Here is an 18,290-nt window from a genome sequence, read left to right as displayed (position 1 = left end):
CCTTCTCCGTATTCATGTTTCTGTTTAAGTTGAATAAATCATAATATCTATGTTTCTGCTAAATTTAATATATTTTATAAATTTACAACATAATTCATTCAGATAAAAAATAATGATTTGTACCTACGAGCTCAAAGAGCTTGATAATTATACTCTACACTCATTTCAAAAACAAAAAATTTATCACAAAAAATCTGCAAAATGCAAAACAAAATATTTCCACATAGAAAATTTACATCAAAATCCAAAAGTTGATGTACTGTATTTGACCTAATTATTGCCTGGGCACTTAGCCAGACATTTTTAAGGGGCACTTATTAAAATTTGCAATGAAAGTTACAAATTGGAATTTACAAGCAAAAACATTCAAAATACAGTGTATCTGATGTTCAAAATCATAAACTGACAGGCTTAGAATGTAATTTTATTCAGATATTTAACAGAATTTAGATGTACAAGTGCATTGAAAAGGGGGTGCTTGCATAGTTGTCATTCAAAAAATTCTGTTGAGATGATTATTAAAGGGCGCTAATTAGGTCGAATACGGTATACACGTCCAGAAAGTGACAAAATCCTGCCACAAAAATAAAATTTGTAACTGGTTCTTTTCCTTTTTATATATAATACACAACTTATATATACAACTCACTGCTATAGCCTACCACATAGGCTTGTATGTCTAATTTCAACACTTGAATGAAAAAAGGATACTTTGGAAGCTTACTTAGGGTTAACATTTAAGGGTAAACACGGTAATGTTGGTCGAAGCAGCCAAAAAATTGATTTTCATTATCTAAATCAATATATTATTGAAAAATAACACTTTGATGTTTTGCAAAAGTTCATTCTACAAATCATATACTTTGAAAACTTGCTTGATTTAACTCATTAACAACAATTTGTTGTTAATGAGTTACATACGTTTTACAAAAGTGTTGTTGTTTCAGCCCTCTTCACAACATAACTTAAGAACCACAGGACCTACAAAGTATATCTGTGATATTTGAATTCTTCTACACACTCGCTATGAAATGGTCAATGCAATTTTTGCCAAAGCTCACTACCATTCGCAAGATGCTGTGAACTACCACATCGCAACAGTTTAAAATAGTTGCTAACCTTAAAGGTACGTGTAGAGCTCCATCCCTGCTGAACTACATTGGGCTATTCCAGTTGAAATCCATTCACCCCTATGGAAGAAGTGAGCTTAATCTTCCACACATGGAGTGTGAGTTTCAAATGGGGCTACTGGAATGGGTGACTCAATGTGAAATATGCACCCCACTGTGTGGGAGATTAAGGTCATTTCTTCCATAGGGTGTGCATGGATTTCAAGTAGAATAGTCCCAAAGTTGCCCATTTTTGTGTGCATTTATGTCTATACTGACTACCAATTGAGTAACATACCACTGCAATGGATAAGTTGGCAACTACATTTGGGTTTTTGGATGGTGATTAACAGAAGTCAGCATGCAAGCAATTATTATTTCATATTCCTCCATACGTCTGCAATAGACACCCGAGTGAGGGCTTAAAGTATCAAGGGTAAAAAAACTCCCATGTTTCATGTTGTATTACAAATTATACTTGAGTTGTTCATCATCACATGTGGTTTGAAATACCATGAGCAAAATCATTCAAATATCAAATTCCATTACAGCTTTGACTAAATACTATGAAATTTTTTTTGCAAAATGTCTATTAAATTAACATTTTCTAAAATAAAACAATTTTGCCTGACAATTTTGAAATAAAATATGAGGTAGGCAAACCTAACTTGATGTACATTTGTATATTATGTTAGTAATTGGCTGATTAGTGTAGTTTAGCCGCTTTAGGCCACCCAAAAATAAAAGTTTATCTCAAACATTTGGTAAAAAAACCATGTGCTATGCTCTTTTTTTTTTTATAGTAAAAAAAGCTGTGTGAAATGCTAGTTTTTTTGTGTGTGTGTTTTTAACCACTGTTTTTCTGCTGTGGACAAATTAAATTAAAGAAAAAAGGTCAAAAATGGGCTTGTTGCGTATGATTACATGACTGATTTCACCATGGACTGTTGGGGGGGGTGAAAAGTCAAAAATTTTCGCGCGCTTCTGTATGCTGGCATTGAAACCGCGTAAACACACTCGATTAGAATCTGCCACTTCAAAATCCAACAGTGGCATTACTCTCAACTTGAGACGAGACACACTATAGTGGTCAATATTGCTCAGTTAGATATTTAAATTACTTGACAGCAAATGAATTAAGAGATTGAAGAGATTTGCCCATCACTTTTACAAAAAAAACATATTACATGTACAAACTGGTTTGCATGAAGAATTATAAACTCTAATACGAGGATCCCAGAAACTGTTTATGGGAGGATTAAAGGAACCCAGATATTGCAATTAATTAGGTTTTACTGTTCTTTAGATAAATATCTATACACATAAATAATGGATTCATACATTCATGCCAATGTTTACCTTTTTTTGGAGATATTTCACTTGGAGAAAACTATGGAAGACATGACATTAATCTTCCACACAGGGAGTGTGAATTTCAAATGGAGCCGCTCATTCCATGTTGTCTGCTCCAAAATGGGTTATTCCAGTTGAAAGTCATACACCCCCTTTTGGAAGACATGACCATAATCTTTCACACAGGGAGTGTGAATTTCAAATGGAGCCACCCATTCAGTGTCGTTTGCTCCAAAATGGGTTATGCCAGTTGCAACCCATACACACAAAATGGAAGACATGACAGTAATCTTCCTCACAGTGAGTGTGAATTTCAAATGGGGTTACCTGAATGGGTGGCTCCATTTGAAATCTACACCCCTGTCTGCTCCACAATGGGTTATTCCAGTTGAAATTCATACACACTCTATGGAAGGCATGACCTTAATCTTCCACACATGGAGTGTAGATTTCAAATGGGGCCACCCATTCAGTGTCGTCTGCTCCAAAATGGGTTATTCCAGTTGCAACCGAACCCATACACCCAAAATGGAAGACATGACAATAATCTTATGTGAATTTCAAATGTGGTTATCTAAATGAGTGGCTCCATTTGAAATCTACACCCCCTGTGTGGAAGATTAAAGGTCATATCTTCCATAGGGGGATCAGGGGTGTACAGATTTCAACTGGACCAGCTCATTCTTACTGTAGTGACTTTTTTTACAATTTTATCCAAAGCTAAAGCGATGTAAAATACTTTGATCTGATTTTGATTCTCACAATATGCCCTGCTACACACTTTTTTTTAATACAATTTTATCCAAAGCTAAAGTGATGTAAAAAATTTATTTGATCTGATTTTGATTCTCACAATATGCCCTGCTATGTTTCTCTAGTTTGTTCAAAGTCGGCTTCCTTATAAGGTGCTGTTGTTTCCTTATAAGGTGCTGGTGTTTCTTTATCAGGTGCTGGTGTTTCCTTATTAGGTGCTGGCGTTTCCTTATTAGGTGCTGGCGTTTCCTTAAAAGGTGTTGGTGTATTTAATCAGAATCCTCATCATCAAGGTAGTCTTCATCATCCAGTCCTGGTGAAAAAAAGCAAGCAAACAGACAAACAATGAGAAAACATTTTCAGTAATGCCCAAGTTATGTGGCCCATACAGGCTGTATCAAAATGATTGGTACCCATCAGTTTTCAGTGATTATGGACAAGACTGTTCCATCAAAATTCAACTTAAGATTCACAAATTTTTGTTAGATTAACAGGAGAAAAGGTAATAAACTTTAAATTCTGACCCTTCAAGAGGATCCTATGTTGCATTTCGAAGAAGTAGGCTTTTTTCAATAAACATCAAAACCAATGGGTACCAATCATTTTGATACAGCCTGTATATATATGCAGCCTGTCGATTTGCAGATTTATGCCAGAATTATAATACCGCCCATACACGTTCAATTGTATTGTGCAATATCAAAGACCCTAGGTACAAAATCTACCATTGTGCATTATACACACGATCATTAATAGTGCACACTGGTAGATTTTGTATCTTAGGGTCTTTGATATTGTATATGGCCACATTATAATTTTGGCATAAATCTGCAAATCAACTCTCGCACAAATTCTTGCACACATTAAAGAGTTAGGGGTGGTTCCCATACTGGTACTCACTTGGAATGTGTGGTTCTAAAAGTGCTGCAGTAGCTGGATCTTTAGCTGCAAGGTCAAATGCTAACTTCCCTTCTTTATTCCTGATATCGCCTCTAGCACCTGCAAAACATGATTAGGGATTCATTATTACAATTTCTGGTGGAAGTTGCTGAGAATATAGTGGAAAGAACATAAGACCAACAAATTTGTAAGAAACCAAATTGGAAAGCATGCTACCATGTGCAAAAAAATAAAATGTTCCAAACTGGCGTATTTTGGCCACATTTCTAGAAGAGAGGGTGACAACATTGAGAAGATAATTATGCAAGGTCACATAGAAGGTAGTCGTAGAAGAGGTGGACAGAAGCTTAGATGGACTGATGGAATTAAACAATTAACAGGCCTTTCTCTCGTCGCAGCCCACCGTCTGACTCAAGACAGAAGCTGCTGGAATACCATCATCAACAGGGTCACAAAGGGTCAGTCATGACCCCAAATGGTCAGTCATGACCCATAGGACTTGACGACGAAGACGATTAGAATTTCATACATATATCTCCTATATATATTGTATACCATTTTTCACCCTGATGTGGCAGTGACGTCAGTGTGCATTTCATTAGGCGCAGCTTCATGTAGCTTGCGGCCGCTCTAAGCGCTGGTGTACACACAAACATGCTTAAAGATGCTGCATAAATGTGTGAGTGAAACAGCTGCTTTAACACATTAACCTCACTTCCCCATCAGAGTGAATAATATTATAGTAGTTCATCAAAAAAGCAGGGGGAAAGCAGTTAGAAACATATACAGAGTGTATTGATAAGGTATAATTGCACCTGAGCACACTCCGGGTACCCATATTTTCCAACATTTTTTTCTGACAACAAGGATTGTTGATACTTGCACACTTACCCTTACTGAGAAGCATTCTGACTACTTCCGCATGTCCCTTCCAGGCGCCTGCATGTAACGCTGTGTCACCAAGTTTATTCTGAAACAATGTATAAAAAACAGTAAATTATTACAAACTGCTTCAAAATGTTATTATCCAGTTGATAATACTGCAGAACAGCAGGCTTGTGATATATGTTCAGCACATTTTGTAGGTATAACACAAATTGACAAAAATCTGGCCAAAACTTGTCAGAAATCAATGAGAGGTTATTTTGAGACTAAATTGGTCAAACATCTTATCACAAAATTGTCTTCAAAGCCTTCAAAACTTTGAAGTCGCTCAAAGGCAATGGTGGTCATTTCCAAGTCATGCAATGATAGTTGCCTAGTTGGGCTATTAAATCATGGGTTTGGCAACCCCGCAGACAGAAAGGTTTACTTGGGTTGGCAACACCGGCCAAATTGATTGATTTAAATTAAAGTAGACTAAATCAAACAATTTGAAAGTTATGCATGAAGTTAATAACTTTGCATTAGTTATTTTGCTGGTATTGTAAACATTTTGCTAGGACCTTTGAATATTCTCGGTTTCAAAGGCAAAGTTTTTTCCCAATACCCTCAAGACAACTGATGCGCAGTCATTGTCCTCTAATTCATTCAAATCCTCAATTCATTTAAAAAGGTCTTGAACACATAGTCTTGCCTACTTGGGACCGTCTGTTTTCATGATTACTTTGTCCAACAGAAGTAACACCAGAACTGTTCTCTAAAATGATACAAAAATGCTGCTGCAGACTGACCTGATTATTGAGCTCAATGCGAGGTCTTCCTAATAGTATTTTCAAACATTCTACGTGACCACCGTGAGATGCCCAATGTATTGCCGTTGAGCCAGACTTATCTAGGCTGTTAACGGATACCTGTGAAGAAATGGAACAATAGAGGATCTTTAGGGACATCATGGAAACACTGGTATAACTTAAAGAATCTCCTATGCACTCTTGTGTTTAAGGGATAGAGGTTGTGCATATGACGTAACGTACCGTAAATATGCCGGACTATTCAAATGCATTCAACAAAAGCATGATTGCAATCTACCGCAACAGTTCGTCTCACACATATAACAAATGCACTATGATCAAATAGGTTGATGACAACATTTGATTGAATGGACTGCACTGCGCTATGATTACGGTGAAGGGCACTGGTTCAAATCCTTCATTTTGTAGCCAATCGATAAAAGCATGCAGGGCCTCTATAGGGATTAAGGTTATGGGTTAGGATTTAGGGTTCAAATGACTACTGTTTAGGGTTAGTATTCAGGCCAGTAGCCAGGGGCTGCAACGCACCCCTCAAAATGCCAAAGGCCCAAAAAGTCCCAATTTGCAGGCAAGGGTAGAGAGCGAAAAAATAGAGGTTTTTTAAATGCCTTTTTGGTCCACAAATGTCCAAATCCGCCCCACCCCAGTCCAAAAAGGTCTAAATTTTGAAAAAAGGTTCACAAGGGGACAAGAAGGGCAGGGACTAGTGACTGCAATACTTACATTATTGGCAAGACATTCTTTGAGGAAGTCAACGTTGCCTCGTTTAGCTGCTTCATGTAATGGGTTATCAACTGATTCCATGCTTTCTTCAACTGGTAAATATAAAATGAAAAAAGAAATTAATTAGGGATACAAAGAATTAGCCCTCCTAGACTGATGCCCTTCATCATCAACTTTCTGGATTGACAAATGAAAAAAAATATGCATTAATGCTCTGCTTCAAGTTTAGGCAAACGTTTTTGGAAAAACCTTAAGGGTACTACACCCCTGCCCAATTTTGTGCCTATTTTTGCACTTTTCTCATATAGCGCATTGGTGACAAGTAAGATATGTATATTATAGGGGCAAGGACTACAACTACTGCACTGGAAATTTTATTTTGGCACAGACAGCAGTTGTGGAGTTACAGTCAAAAATGAGGGAAAACCAGTATTTGATCAATAAATCAATAACTACTTGCCTTGAGTTGCTGAATTTTCAGAGCAGTAGTTGTAGTCCTTGCCCCTACAACATGCATATCTTACTTGTCACCAATGCGCTATAATGTTTGAGAAAAAAATGTAAAAATAGGCACAAAATTGGACAGGGGGTATAGTACCCCCTTAAATCCCCATAGAACTCAACATTAAAGGTAAAAAAAGCCAGTGTTTTTTTTACTGTTTGAGTATTGTTCGAGAGCCATACGGTCAGCCACTTTGACTCTGCCAGGGTTTAATTTTTTAGCCCTGCTTTGCTGCAATTCTGCTACCACTATCCTGGGCGGTTGGATCTCTGCCAAACAGTACTTTTGAGTGCAATATATGTATTTTAAAGGTTTCCTGGCAAATAAAATGGAAACCTAAGCCTTGATCATTCAACTTACCATAATTACTTGGGATTAGTCCCTTTTTGTTGCCAACCTTTGCTTTATACCAATCTTTATTTGACTGAAATAAAATAAAAATAAAACATTGATTATAGTTACAAACAATTTAGAAACTGAAAAAGCTTTGTAAAGTTTAGTGAAATGGACCCCTGACTTACAAAAATGTATTTAAGGTTTTAAAATTCCTAATTTATCAGATTAAATTTTCTCAACAAGATTAAAACATGTTTTCAGCTGTACAAACATACATTTTATTCGGTCAAACAAGTTTTGTTTTGGCTATTATATGAAGCAGGGCGTAGCCAGCTTTTTTGGTCAGGGGGGGCAAAATAAAATTTCGGGGGCACAGACGAAAAAATTACAGTTGCATCATACAATACACTCGGCTTTATTGGGACGATGTTCGCGCGTAGCGTGCAAAAATTTTTTATTTTCGGACTGAATTTCGGTGAAAAGAGCTCCTTGCCCTTTTCTTTTCCTTTGCCCTCCTGATTTTCTCTTTTATTTTTTGTCAGAGGGGCACTTTTTTCTTTCATTTTTGTAAGGGGGGCACTCTGCCCCCCTGCTGGCTACGCTACTGATATGAAGGCTCATATGTTTTATTCAGTTCCAAAATTCATGTTTTTATCACTATTTTTGATATTATATGCCTACTATGTATTTCATGTCAATGAGTGACTGAACTGGTGTGAGTGAGCATGTAAATGTGTGTCATTTGTTCAAACCTCTTTACGTTGGCACAACATTCATCTGGATTTTCTGCTTTCATCTCCTCCATCTTTTGTTTGTTGCAGTTTGATGTTTATATGCTTTTTAATTGATGGATGAAACAAACAGGTACTTACCACATCTAAAACATACAGCATATCACCTTCATCAAAACTCAATTCATCATCCTGTAGGAAAATATATTGCACCGTATATAATTATAGTATACATACATGCAACTGCAAGTCAATTTAAAAACAACTGAATTCATCTTTTTTTTTTACTTTATTTTGTATTTATTTTGTAGACATGCATGCTATAAATAATTGACCTTGACCAATGCCATGTACATGCACACTCCAGCAGGGGTTGAGTGGTGGCATCCACATCTGACACATCCGCCAAACTGTTCGGTCTTCCACTGTATGGCTGGCGTTTACTATGGAGTTGGTTCTTTTGCCTTCAGCTAGCAGTAAAGTCTTATTCAGATTCCCTTTAAATACAAATTAAACGTACTGCTAGCCGTCCAGCGCGTATTATTTGCACAAGGTCCAATGCACACGCTTGACGTCGCGCGCGTATACGCGATGGTTAAGCTGTCAAATGAAATCTGAATAAGACTTTAGCAGGCAGTCTGTCCACCTCTTTGTTGGTCCTTCTCTAGGACTAACTCCCTGGATGTGACATCTAAAAGCCATATTGGGAAAGGCGTAAGGGAGCCAGATCCTGTCTCTTTGTGTTATCAATATGTCAAGATATTTATAGCTATTAAACTGTAGCCATTTATACACCATTTTTGAAGGTGTACGTTAATGAGGGTGAAAGTTATAAAACCAACAAAAATATAGATTAATTAGTTACTTACATGCTGTGCATTATATGCATACAATGCACGGAACACCTTCACTTGACCTGAAATTGACAAAAAAAACAACCAACAACAACAAAATGAGATTTTCATATGTCTAGAAATTTGTGCGATTTAAAGGTATATACTTGATGGGAGAGAATGGCACTTGTTTACATTTAGAGAGCGTAAACACAGATGTGGGGTTCTGATTGATTGATTCAATCATCTGACCAATCATAATCAACTAATTGATAATATGATTGGCCGATTATGTGTCAGCGCAGGCAGCGCTCATAAAGGGAATTCATACAAAGCTTTATACTTATGTCACTCATTAACAAGGCACACACTTTATTTGTTTTTTCGATTTTGGAGTGTCTCTGGACCTAGAGCTAAATGCTACATGTAGGATCATTCATAATTGACTTAGGGTAATTTTTTTATTATTAATTTTCAAAAACTAGAAATGTCCAGAAAATGCTTCAAACATTAACTTTGAGATTTGGGTGAAACTCATGCTTTGTATGATTTTTTTACAAAATTTAGCATTTTTAGACCATTTTTTGTGAATATTTCTCAAAGTTGCTCAAAATTAAAAACAAAAGCAAGAACATTTTCTAGTTTTGAAAATTAATAAAAACAAAAGAAAACCAAGAAACCTGAAGACTATTTCTTGCTTGTTGTCCAAACAATCTTGCCCCCCCCCCCATTCACAGCAAAAGTTGGTCACCATGCATGTGTTACCAGAGAAGATGTAATAAAGAGGAGGTTGATCAAGCTATCCTCAAACAAAATATGTGTGAGACCGTTACACTCAAAGTAAATGATGAATCACCCTATTTAGCTGCTTAACAATAGAATACCACAATAGGGTTTGAACCGGGATGGGTGTGATACACAAGTTGCAGCTAACTGCTTTTAGGGATAGGTCAGTGTGTGCATGTCATCATGCTATACACAGCATGCATGCAGACCCTGTCATCTTGTCAGATTTCAGATAAAATATGACTGAAGTTCTATGGCAAATTATAATTTTTGCTACTTGTTGCCACTTTCAGACTCTATTATTTAAGATAAAGAATGTTATCAATTATCAGAATATCTTTATTAGGTTGGCAGGAAATGACAGGAAAATATATAAAATAATAAAATAGAAATGATCAACAATCATCACCTCTCTAAAAATCCTAAAATTTCTTCTTTAGAAATTTATATATTTACAAAAACGGTGGATTTGGGGGAAATTTTACAGCACTCGATTTCTTTCTTGTATTACCCACATGTGGTATCCCATCCAAGCAGCAGGTCCTTAACACACGTTTCATACTTTTTAACAAATTCTTTATAGAAACATGGGAAATATTTTCAATTCTGAAGTGAAAATTGGTCAACCATGGGCGGTCACACACATAACATCATAGGATATTTCAAGTGGATGTCTAACTACTTGAGAATAAAGGACTATGAATAGATGCGACAGGATTACCTACGGGATTATCTCAAGGATATAATTCCGTTGACCCTCCTCTTTATTACATCTTCTCTGGTGTTACCAAATACAAGTACAATGTAATTACAGAAAAGTGACCTATAGGCCTATATACTGACCGGTAGCGTGGTCCTCGCCAAATTGTCAGCATAGGAGTATTTAAATCAGATAAAAGGGGTACTTTGTCTTCGAGAAAATCTGGTAATGTGTTTTCAAAAAAAACTTTGTTGAAAAGGAGCAAAGTAAAAGTCTTCACCATACTGAAGCTGGAATGTCAGCGCCCCCCCCCCCAGCTCATGAGCTCGGCATGCATGCGGCATGACTAGAAAAAGCCAAGGCAAGGTCTCGTATTGTAGTGGCAATTTTTATGCACAAAGCAGCGTATATTTTTACGTTGCCTACCATGCATACTGCGTCTAGTTGTTCTACAAATGAAGAAGGATTGATCATAGATTTGGAGCTCTAGTCATAATATTACTTAGAATTAAAAAAGCATTTTTTTAAAAGCTTAATTATTTAATGATCTATTCGTACCTGGTTTCGCCGGCCGAGGCGGAGCTGGTCTTACTGGCGTAGGTGTAGACATTATTTTGATGTTGGTGAATAGTCAATGAAGTAGAAAAATAAGTTACAGTGTAATTCAGAAGCTCTGAAACAAGTTCAGTTTACCAATCGTGCGTTGACACTGTTCCTATTTCCGGGTACATAACCCGGAAGTTAAGTTCTATTTCTTAGTGTGTTTTTAGTTATTGTAAAAGTCTAAATAAAACATGTAAGCTGTTTTTTCTCACACATAATGAAGTGTTATCATCTATTCAAGTTCATAACTATGTTAAATTATATACAATATTTGTATTAATGAGCACAAATGACAATTTAAGCTTTTATAAATATTTATTTTTTTATTATAGGGAAATATGATAATTTCATACTAGTAACATCGTGGGAACTTTTCAAGGTCACTCACGTGGGTCAATGTTTTGATTCAGGAATCTGTCACTGTTGCACACATACACACACTTTTATGTCATGTATTTGACATTTTGATAGCTATTATACAAATTCAGATGATGATGGAAGAAGTCAAAGATGGCCTAAATACATACACATATGAATATGTTCATAAAAAGCTCACACAGAAGCTGTGTTTATGCGCTTACAAGGACAACCCCATGAAGATTTTGTGTGACTTGAGTGGCAAATTTCAACACAGTGATGTCATTCTGCAAAAACTCTCTCTGCTGACAGATCTGTTTGAAGCTAACCATTGCAGATGGGCTTTTGGCACCTCCAAAATGGTTTTGGAAGATGCAGCATTTCTAGATTGCTTGGTATGTTAATGTATATAAAAATAAGTTGCCCTTTTTAGAATTTAGTTTCTTCATGTCGATTTAGAATGCTTTGCGTAGATTGTGTTACAAGTTACAGCGCTTACTGTATCACGCTTTGCTGTGCGAGAAAAACATAAAGTTCATTATTTTTGTTCTGTCCATTTTATTGTAATTTAAGGTGTTTCATATCATATGACATGTTTCAACAAATCACAATGTGTGACTTTGGGAGTTGTATTGTGACAAAATCCGGTACCGTATTAAAAAAACCTGATGTGTCCCTTTGCTTTAAAATTCAACCAATGTTGATAACACTGCACATATACATGGTGTGTGAGACCATATTTACATCAATAGGATGATCGACGGAGTGACATGCATCAATTTGCTGGAAATTTGAACAATCTAAAATTGAGTTGGAAATGCAATTTGATTTCAGCAATATATTTTTGTTGCGATCGCATGTTGTTAAACTTATAGCTTTGGACTCTAGCCTTGAATGTGAAGCTATCGGTAAGCAAATTTAAAGCTAGATTTCTTGATCTGAGATGAGTAACTTGACAAGTGAAGTTTTAATGACTTGAACTAGGGATCCAACATCTTCTGTTTCCATTTCCAGAGAGGTCTTCTGCAAGCAGAGAACTCCTTGATAGCATTTTGTGCTGGAAAGTGTCTCACAGCTGCAATCGCTAACCATGTTCAGGTAAAAATAAGTGTATGAATCAAATTTAAACTTTTGATCCAAACACAAGAAATTAATTCTTACTTCGGAATTCTTAGAAGCATCTTTCATCTTTCAAGCATGTTTATAGTATATACCCACAGAGGAGTAAGATATAACAGAGAAAGTACCACCAGTCAAAGTCCCCGTGTATTGTATGCTACAGTTCTCGCATATTCATGAGGGCCGATTGTTCGATCGTGCCGTGTCAAACAATCACGCCAGTGCTGCGTGCCTTCGATAGAGCGTTGCGTGTTTTCGCGATTACGCGATAGACCATGAAAATACGCGGTAATTGCGTAGCAGTCTCGCCTGTCGCATTTCATGGAACAATCGGCCCTCATTATCGGATGAGGCGGAGACTTTGACTGGTGGTACGCGGTCTGTTATCTCTTTCGTCCATCTATATACCATATAGGCCGAGTTTTGAGCACATTGTTAACAGTTTTTATAGTCTCGTTCCCACCTAGTTTGTGCTTCTTCGTCACTAAACATATAATGATGAAGGAGCAAAGGTTGCCTGGGAACGAGATTATGTACGGTACATTCTGGATACAGCTAGTGTTTATAATGTAGTAAGGAGTTTCCAGACAGTTTCTGTCCACACAACTTGTATGCAAATGTACTGTGCTTCGATTGTAAACATGCTTAACTAGACTCACTGTGATCACAGAGTCAGACTCAGGTCATAAAAGACAAGTTTATATTTAGGAATTACCGTACTACATTGTATAGACATGTATATCCAAAAGGAATTCCTCCAAAAAAGTAAAGTACACTATAATTGGTTTTACCAACAAATGTGCATTTTTAAAATGATGGTAATGATCCCGAATCAGCCCTCGAATTCAGGATCTGAAGGGGCACGGCAACTTTTTTAGGGCAAGTTGAAAATTGCCTTGGATTTTCACTGAAAAGGCAAGGCAGCACGGCAGTTTGTAATATTTCAAGAGGGCATCATGGCAACTGTTGAAAATTTGAGAAGGGCACCAAAGCAATTTCTCAAAGGTGAAGAAAACACACACAAACATAGATACAATGTAGATGATTTTATAATGAGGGGCAGGGCTGGGGCACCAACGGCAACTTCATTAGAGGGCACGGCAAGTGACTGCCTTGGGTAAAGGACATATTTTGAGGGCATTACGGCAGTTGGGATGGGCACCAACGGCAAAATGCCATGGGTGCCGTGGGTTAATTTGAGGGCTGTGTACAACCATGTGAACCAATGGCATGTATAATTGAAAATATAATTATATTGGTATTCTGTAGGTCTAACAAATAATGATCAAATGCCAGAAAAAGAAAAAAAACAGATGAAATTTGAAAAGGTCATCACAATATTTTATAATAATATTGCAGGTGATGGTTCAGATATCTTAGCAGTCATAATATAAAATTGAATTTCAATCCTGCAATAGAATTAAGTCACAAAATTCACTCAATTGAATGATCTTATTTTAACAGCATGTGCAACCCAGTTTCCTCAAGGATATCATTAGCAGCATCACATCTATGATATTCAATCATAGAAAAGGGTTCTCTAGAAGTGAAGTCAACCAAATAGTTTACACATTGGATACACTCAAGAATGTTGGCCAGAAGGAAAGCACTGATGAAAAGAGTGATGATGTGTGCAGCTGTATGGAAGGATTTCATCATGGTGGTAAGTCCATTTGGCTATTCCAGCTGAAATTCATACACCCTGTGACAAGACATGACCTTAATATCCCACACAGGGGGTGTAGATTTCAAATGGAGGGAGTCACCATTCAGGTAATCCCATTTGAAATTCACACTCCCTGTGTGTGAGATTAAAGTCATGTCTTCCATAGGGGGTGTATGGATTTCAACTGGATTAACCCACTTGAAGAGGATTTGAAAAGTGTATACCTTTTTTCTTGACTAAAAAAGATTTTTTAGCCTGTTTTGTTTTACACACCTAGTCCAATTTACGATGTCAGAAGTTATTCTCTGGAACCTCTCTGGATAGTGTGCTAAAGCATTGCTCTATGCATATAAAATCAGCTATTTTTGGGATATTAAAAGTAGATGTATTTTGACTGGTAAAAAGAGGAGCCAGTGGAAAAATTGTAATTTATTTACATACTACTAGTATAATGATATTTAGAGTCATCTGGTAAAAAAAAGAACAAAATACCTAACCCTACTTGAAAGGTAGAACAGCTAGGGTTTCTTTTGGTCTCCTTTTACTAGGAAGTGAGTCTAGGAAGACAAAAATTGCACATATTTCCAGAGTTTTTGTTGTTTTAAGAATATATCAAAACCGTAGTTATTGGCATTCCCCCCCCCAAAAAAAAGATGCACATGGGGAGGAAATGACACTCCTTTTATCAACCTTGGGATTTCCTTAATCCATATCATGTACCATTCCTTATGTCTGTCAGCTTTATTTGTCTCAATACTTCAGTGTAAATACTGCTAGGTTATGCTAACCTCGGACACACCTTTACATTTTTTTAAATTTCTATTGATTGTATTGCAGACAACTCGCACCTGTTATCCCAATACTGCAGTACTGTGATAATAGAGGCACTGCCATCTCTCATGGAGGCTTTCTTTCAGATGTCAAAGTCTTGTTTTGGGAAAAATTCTTTGCAAGGCACAGGAGAGTTGGAGATCACTTCTTCCGATGAATTGACAAAGATCTTGATGGCCTTCCTGGAGCTACTCCAAGGAATGTTGAAATATGACTTGAATATGTCACAGGTGGCAGATGACAGCCAAACTTTAATACTTCAGAAAATATCAGATTTTTTATGGTTAGACAATCTGTCCCCAGTAATAACAAAAAAGATTTTCATCATTATAAACTCTTGTTTCGATCATGTACTTGATAATCAAAATCAGGCTACAAACGATTTACACACTCTGCAGGATGTTGATTTATATAATATCGTGGACAAAATTGTGACACAAGTTAGGTGCGGATGGCTTGAGAAGCTTACATCTAGGGATGTGCATCTAGGATTTGGTGGGATTGATATTACGAGGAGTGGAGATGAAAGGATAGGTGGATATTGCAATGGCGATTACCCACTGATGAGAGGGCTTGTGAAACTGGTGATGTCAGCAGCTATTATGGTACTACAGAATGAAAGCAACAAAGGTAGGTGGAATGAAAATTGGTTAATGCATGATAGATTTTGTGTTATTGTCTCAAGGGGAAGGGTAATTACTTTTTGCGATATGTCTTTTACAGTGATGCCTTAGGCGCACAATTGGGCTACTTGGCGATCACTTGCCGCTACTCAAAAAAGCATGCCGCTACTTGCTTAAAATTGGGCTACTTTTGCCAGTCTTAGGCCGCGGCAGCAATTTCATGTATTTTCCTTTCAATTTTAATAGCTGATTTATAAAGGTTTTGAGTCTCTGAAGCTCCAAAGTGCAATTACAATTGGTTTTGTGACCATTAATTGATCGGTCAGTAACTTCCCAGTAAGGTTGGAAGTTTTAAAGTCAAGTGCTTTTCCGCCCAATTGGGTGTTTTACGTTCTGATTTCGGGTAAATCCGCCCAAATATCAGGTATTGGGCACTTTTTTGGAAGCTTAAAAAATTGGGCTACTTGAGAATCCTTTACCGCGGCCTGGCGAGTCAATGCGCCGTGCCTTGACACTGAAAAGTTTTGACAACACTGGTATTTTATTCAAATTGTTGATGCAACATTCATTAAAATTATGAATTGAGCTCTTTATTGACTTACTTTGCCTTTGAATTTCTTATTTTCACTCTACACAGAAGCAGTAGAGAATGTTTTCATCTACCTGCATACTATGTCTAAATACATTATAAACAAGTTAGACTTGAAAGAAGATAGTGAGATAAGTACATGGTTGTTTGAACTGTTTGCCGATCAAGATGACAGCCTCATACTGATCATGATGATGGCCCTTCAGCTCTACAAACTATTGCGAAGTAATCCTGTGAAGCCAGCCGTACAAGACTCAAGAACTGGGTTATCTAATGACGATATGGATCTATTAAATCCACATATAATTTTCAGCGAGTTTCTGGACACCGTGACCTTTGACCCCAACTTGCTCTTAGATTTGCTGATATCTAATGAAACCTGCTTTCTTTTGTATTTGGTGCAATATATACGATGCATTCTTTCCGATTGGCGCTATTTCTCTTCTAGTATCACCGGTAGGGTGGCGTCGCAAAACAGTTGCAGCAAAGAGGTGGACAGTACTGATGAAGTAATGCACAAAGGAAAAACAATAGATGGGAAGCAAACAAACCCTACAAATAGTGTCATGGCTAGGACAAACACATCAAGTGATAAGATGGCAAGTAGTATGGAGGGAGGGACTAGAAAGTTAGCTGATGATGATAAAAAGGGTCTAAATAATTGCACAAATGTCCAAGTATTAGGTATGCAAGGCAGTCTTGAGAAATGTGAAAATAAAATGCAGACTGTGTCTACTGTGCAAACTACTGATGATGACATTGAGAGCACACCAGCATGTAAAAAGAGAAAAATGTCTTCAGATAGTGATGGCAGCCCAACAAAATTACCAAATATAGTATTAGAATCTCCTCAACAGTGCAACAGTGAAAGTTCAATAGACTTAACTACTTCTAGTCCCATTAAAAGCAACAGTGAAAGCTCAATAGACTCCATTACTTCTCGTCCTGTTAAAGTAAACACCATTCTTGATGAAACGATGACTGTTCTTATTAGGCTGCGATATTCTGTTGAAAAGATTTCCGACAGAGGTTTGTTTCCGTACAATGTGAAACCATTGCTACGGCTTCTTGAACAGTTAGAAGACAGATATGAACAATGAATAAAAGGATGCATTATCAGTTTTTTGTAAAAAAGGTTATTTATTCTATAAAATATACAAATACCAGAAGTGAGTTTTACATAATATTACAATAAAAGTGTTAAGTTTTTTCAGTCACTGTGTCACATCATGCATACTGTCAGGGGCAGGACTTAGACATGCGATCAATGGCCTATTCTAGTTGAAATCCATGCACCCCTATGGAAGACATGACCTTAATCTCCCACACAGGGAGTATAGATTTCAAATGGAGTCACTCATTCAGGTAGCCCCATTTGAAATACACACTCCCTGTGTGCGAGATTAAGGTCATGTCTTCCACAGGGGGTGTATGGATTTCAACTGGAATAGGCCATTGATTACATGTTCTGCCCCTGGCAGTATGGCCCAATGTGTTGATATTAAATTTGATGACTGCAGTAGTAATACAGATCTCCATTGGCAATTCCATTTGAATACCACACTCCCCATATGGAAGATTTAGCTGAAGTCTGCTCTAGGGGGAGTATGGGTTTCATGTAGAATAGACAATTGGGTAACCTCTATTTGAAATACTCACTCTAGTTGTGGAAGATATAAGTAAGAGCCATAATGTACGATTTCCTTCAAATTTTAAATTTGATATTCTATACTCAAAATGCTGAAATAATACTAATAATAATTGTCGGGAAGGATTTCTGTCCATTTTGAGCTAAAATAACAAGAAACCCTACTGGTTATTTTGGCTGTTTAACATGCAGTTCTATTATAGGAGGACATAAAGTTATAATTCATGAATTATGACTTTATGTCAAACTTTGCTCTGTTGACCTACATGTACAAACACATTTGGTTCAAGATTAAAAAAAAAAAACTTAAGGGGTACTACATTACCCTGTGGTAATTTGACTATTTTGCATTTTTCTCAAAAATAATAAAACACTGATAACAAAAGTTATGTATATTATTGGGGCAAGGAATCCAATTACTACACTGAAATTTC

General features: G+C 36.9%; 2 protein-coding genes across 2 annotated transcripts; one reads left to right on the top strand and one right to left on the bottom strand.

Moving 5' to 3' along the window:
* On the bottom strand, positions 1 to 11,144 carry LOC140159130 (osteoclast-stimulating factor 1-like). The gene is made up of 9 exons (XM_072182485.1): positions 10,979 to 11,144; positions 8,971 to 9,017; positions 8,243 to 8,293; positions 7,395 to 7,458; positions 6,533 to 6,624; positions 5,789 to 5,908; positions 5,007 to 5,085; positions 4,116 to 4,214; positions 1 to 3,528 (listed from the first exon to the last, which is right to left on the bottom strand). The coding sequence occupies exons 1-9, from the start codon at positions 11,028 to 11,030 to the stop codon at positions 3,485 to 3,487; spliced, it is 648 nt and encodes a 215-aa protein (XP_072038586.1). The 5' UTR covers positions 11,031 to 11,144; the 3' UTR covers positions 1 to 3,484.
* Positions 11,145 to 11,572: 428 nt separating this feature from the next.
* Positions 11,573 to 18,153, top strand: LOC140159129 (protein Lines homolog 1-like). The gene is made up of 5 exons (XM_072182484.1): positions 11,573 to 11,775; positions 12,395 to 12,478; positions 13,964 to 14,162; positions 15,003 to 15,626; positions 16,257 to 18,153. Exons 1-5 carry the CDS (start codon positions 11,617 to 11,619, stop codon positions 17,306 to 17,308), a joined length of 2,118 nt encoding a protein of 705 aa, XP_072038585.1. The 5' UTR covers positions 11,573 to 11,616; the 3' UTR covers positions 17,309 to 18,153.
* The last annotated feature ends 137 nt before the right edge of the window (positions 18,154 to 18,290 follow it).

This window comes from Amphiura filiformis, chromosome 8 (assembly GCF_039555335.1).
Source record: "Amphiura filiformis chromosome 8, Afil_fr2py, whole genome shotgun sequence".
Taxonomy (NCBI): domain Eukaryota; kingdom Metazoa; phylum Echinodermata; class Ophiuroidea; order Amphilepidida; family Amphiuridae; genus Amphiura; species Amphiura filiformis.
The sequence above is the reverse complement of the archived record's forward strand: the minus strand, read 5'-3'. Positions and strand labels throughout refer to the sequence as shown.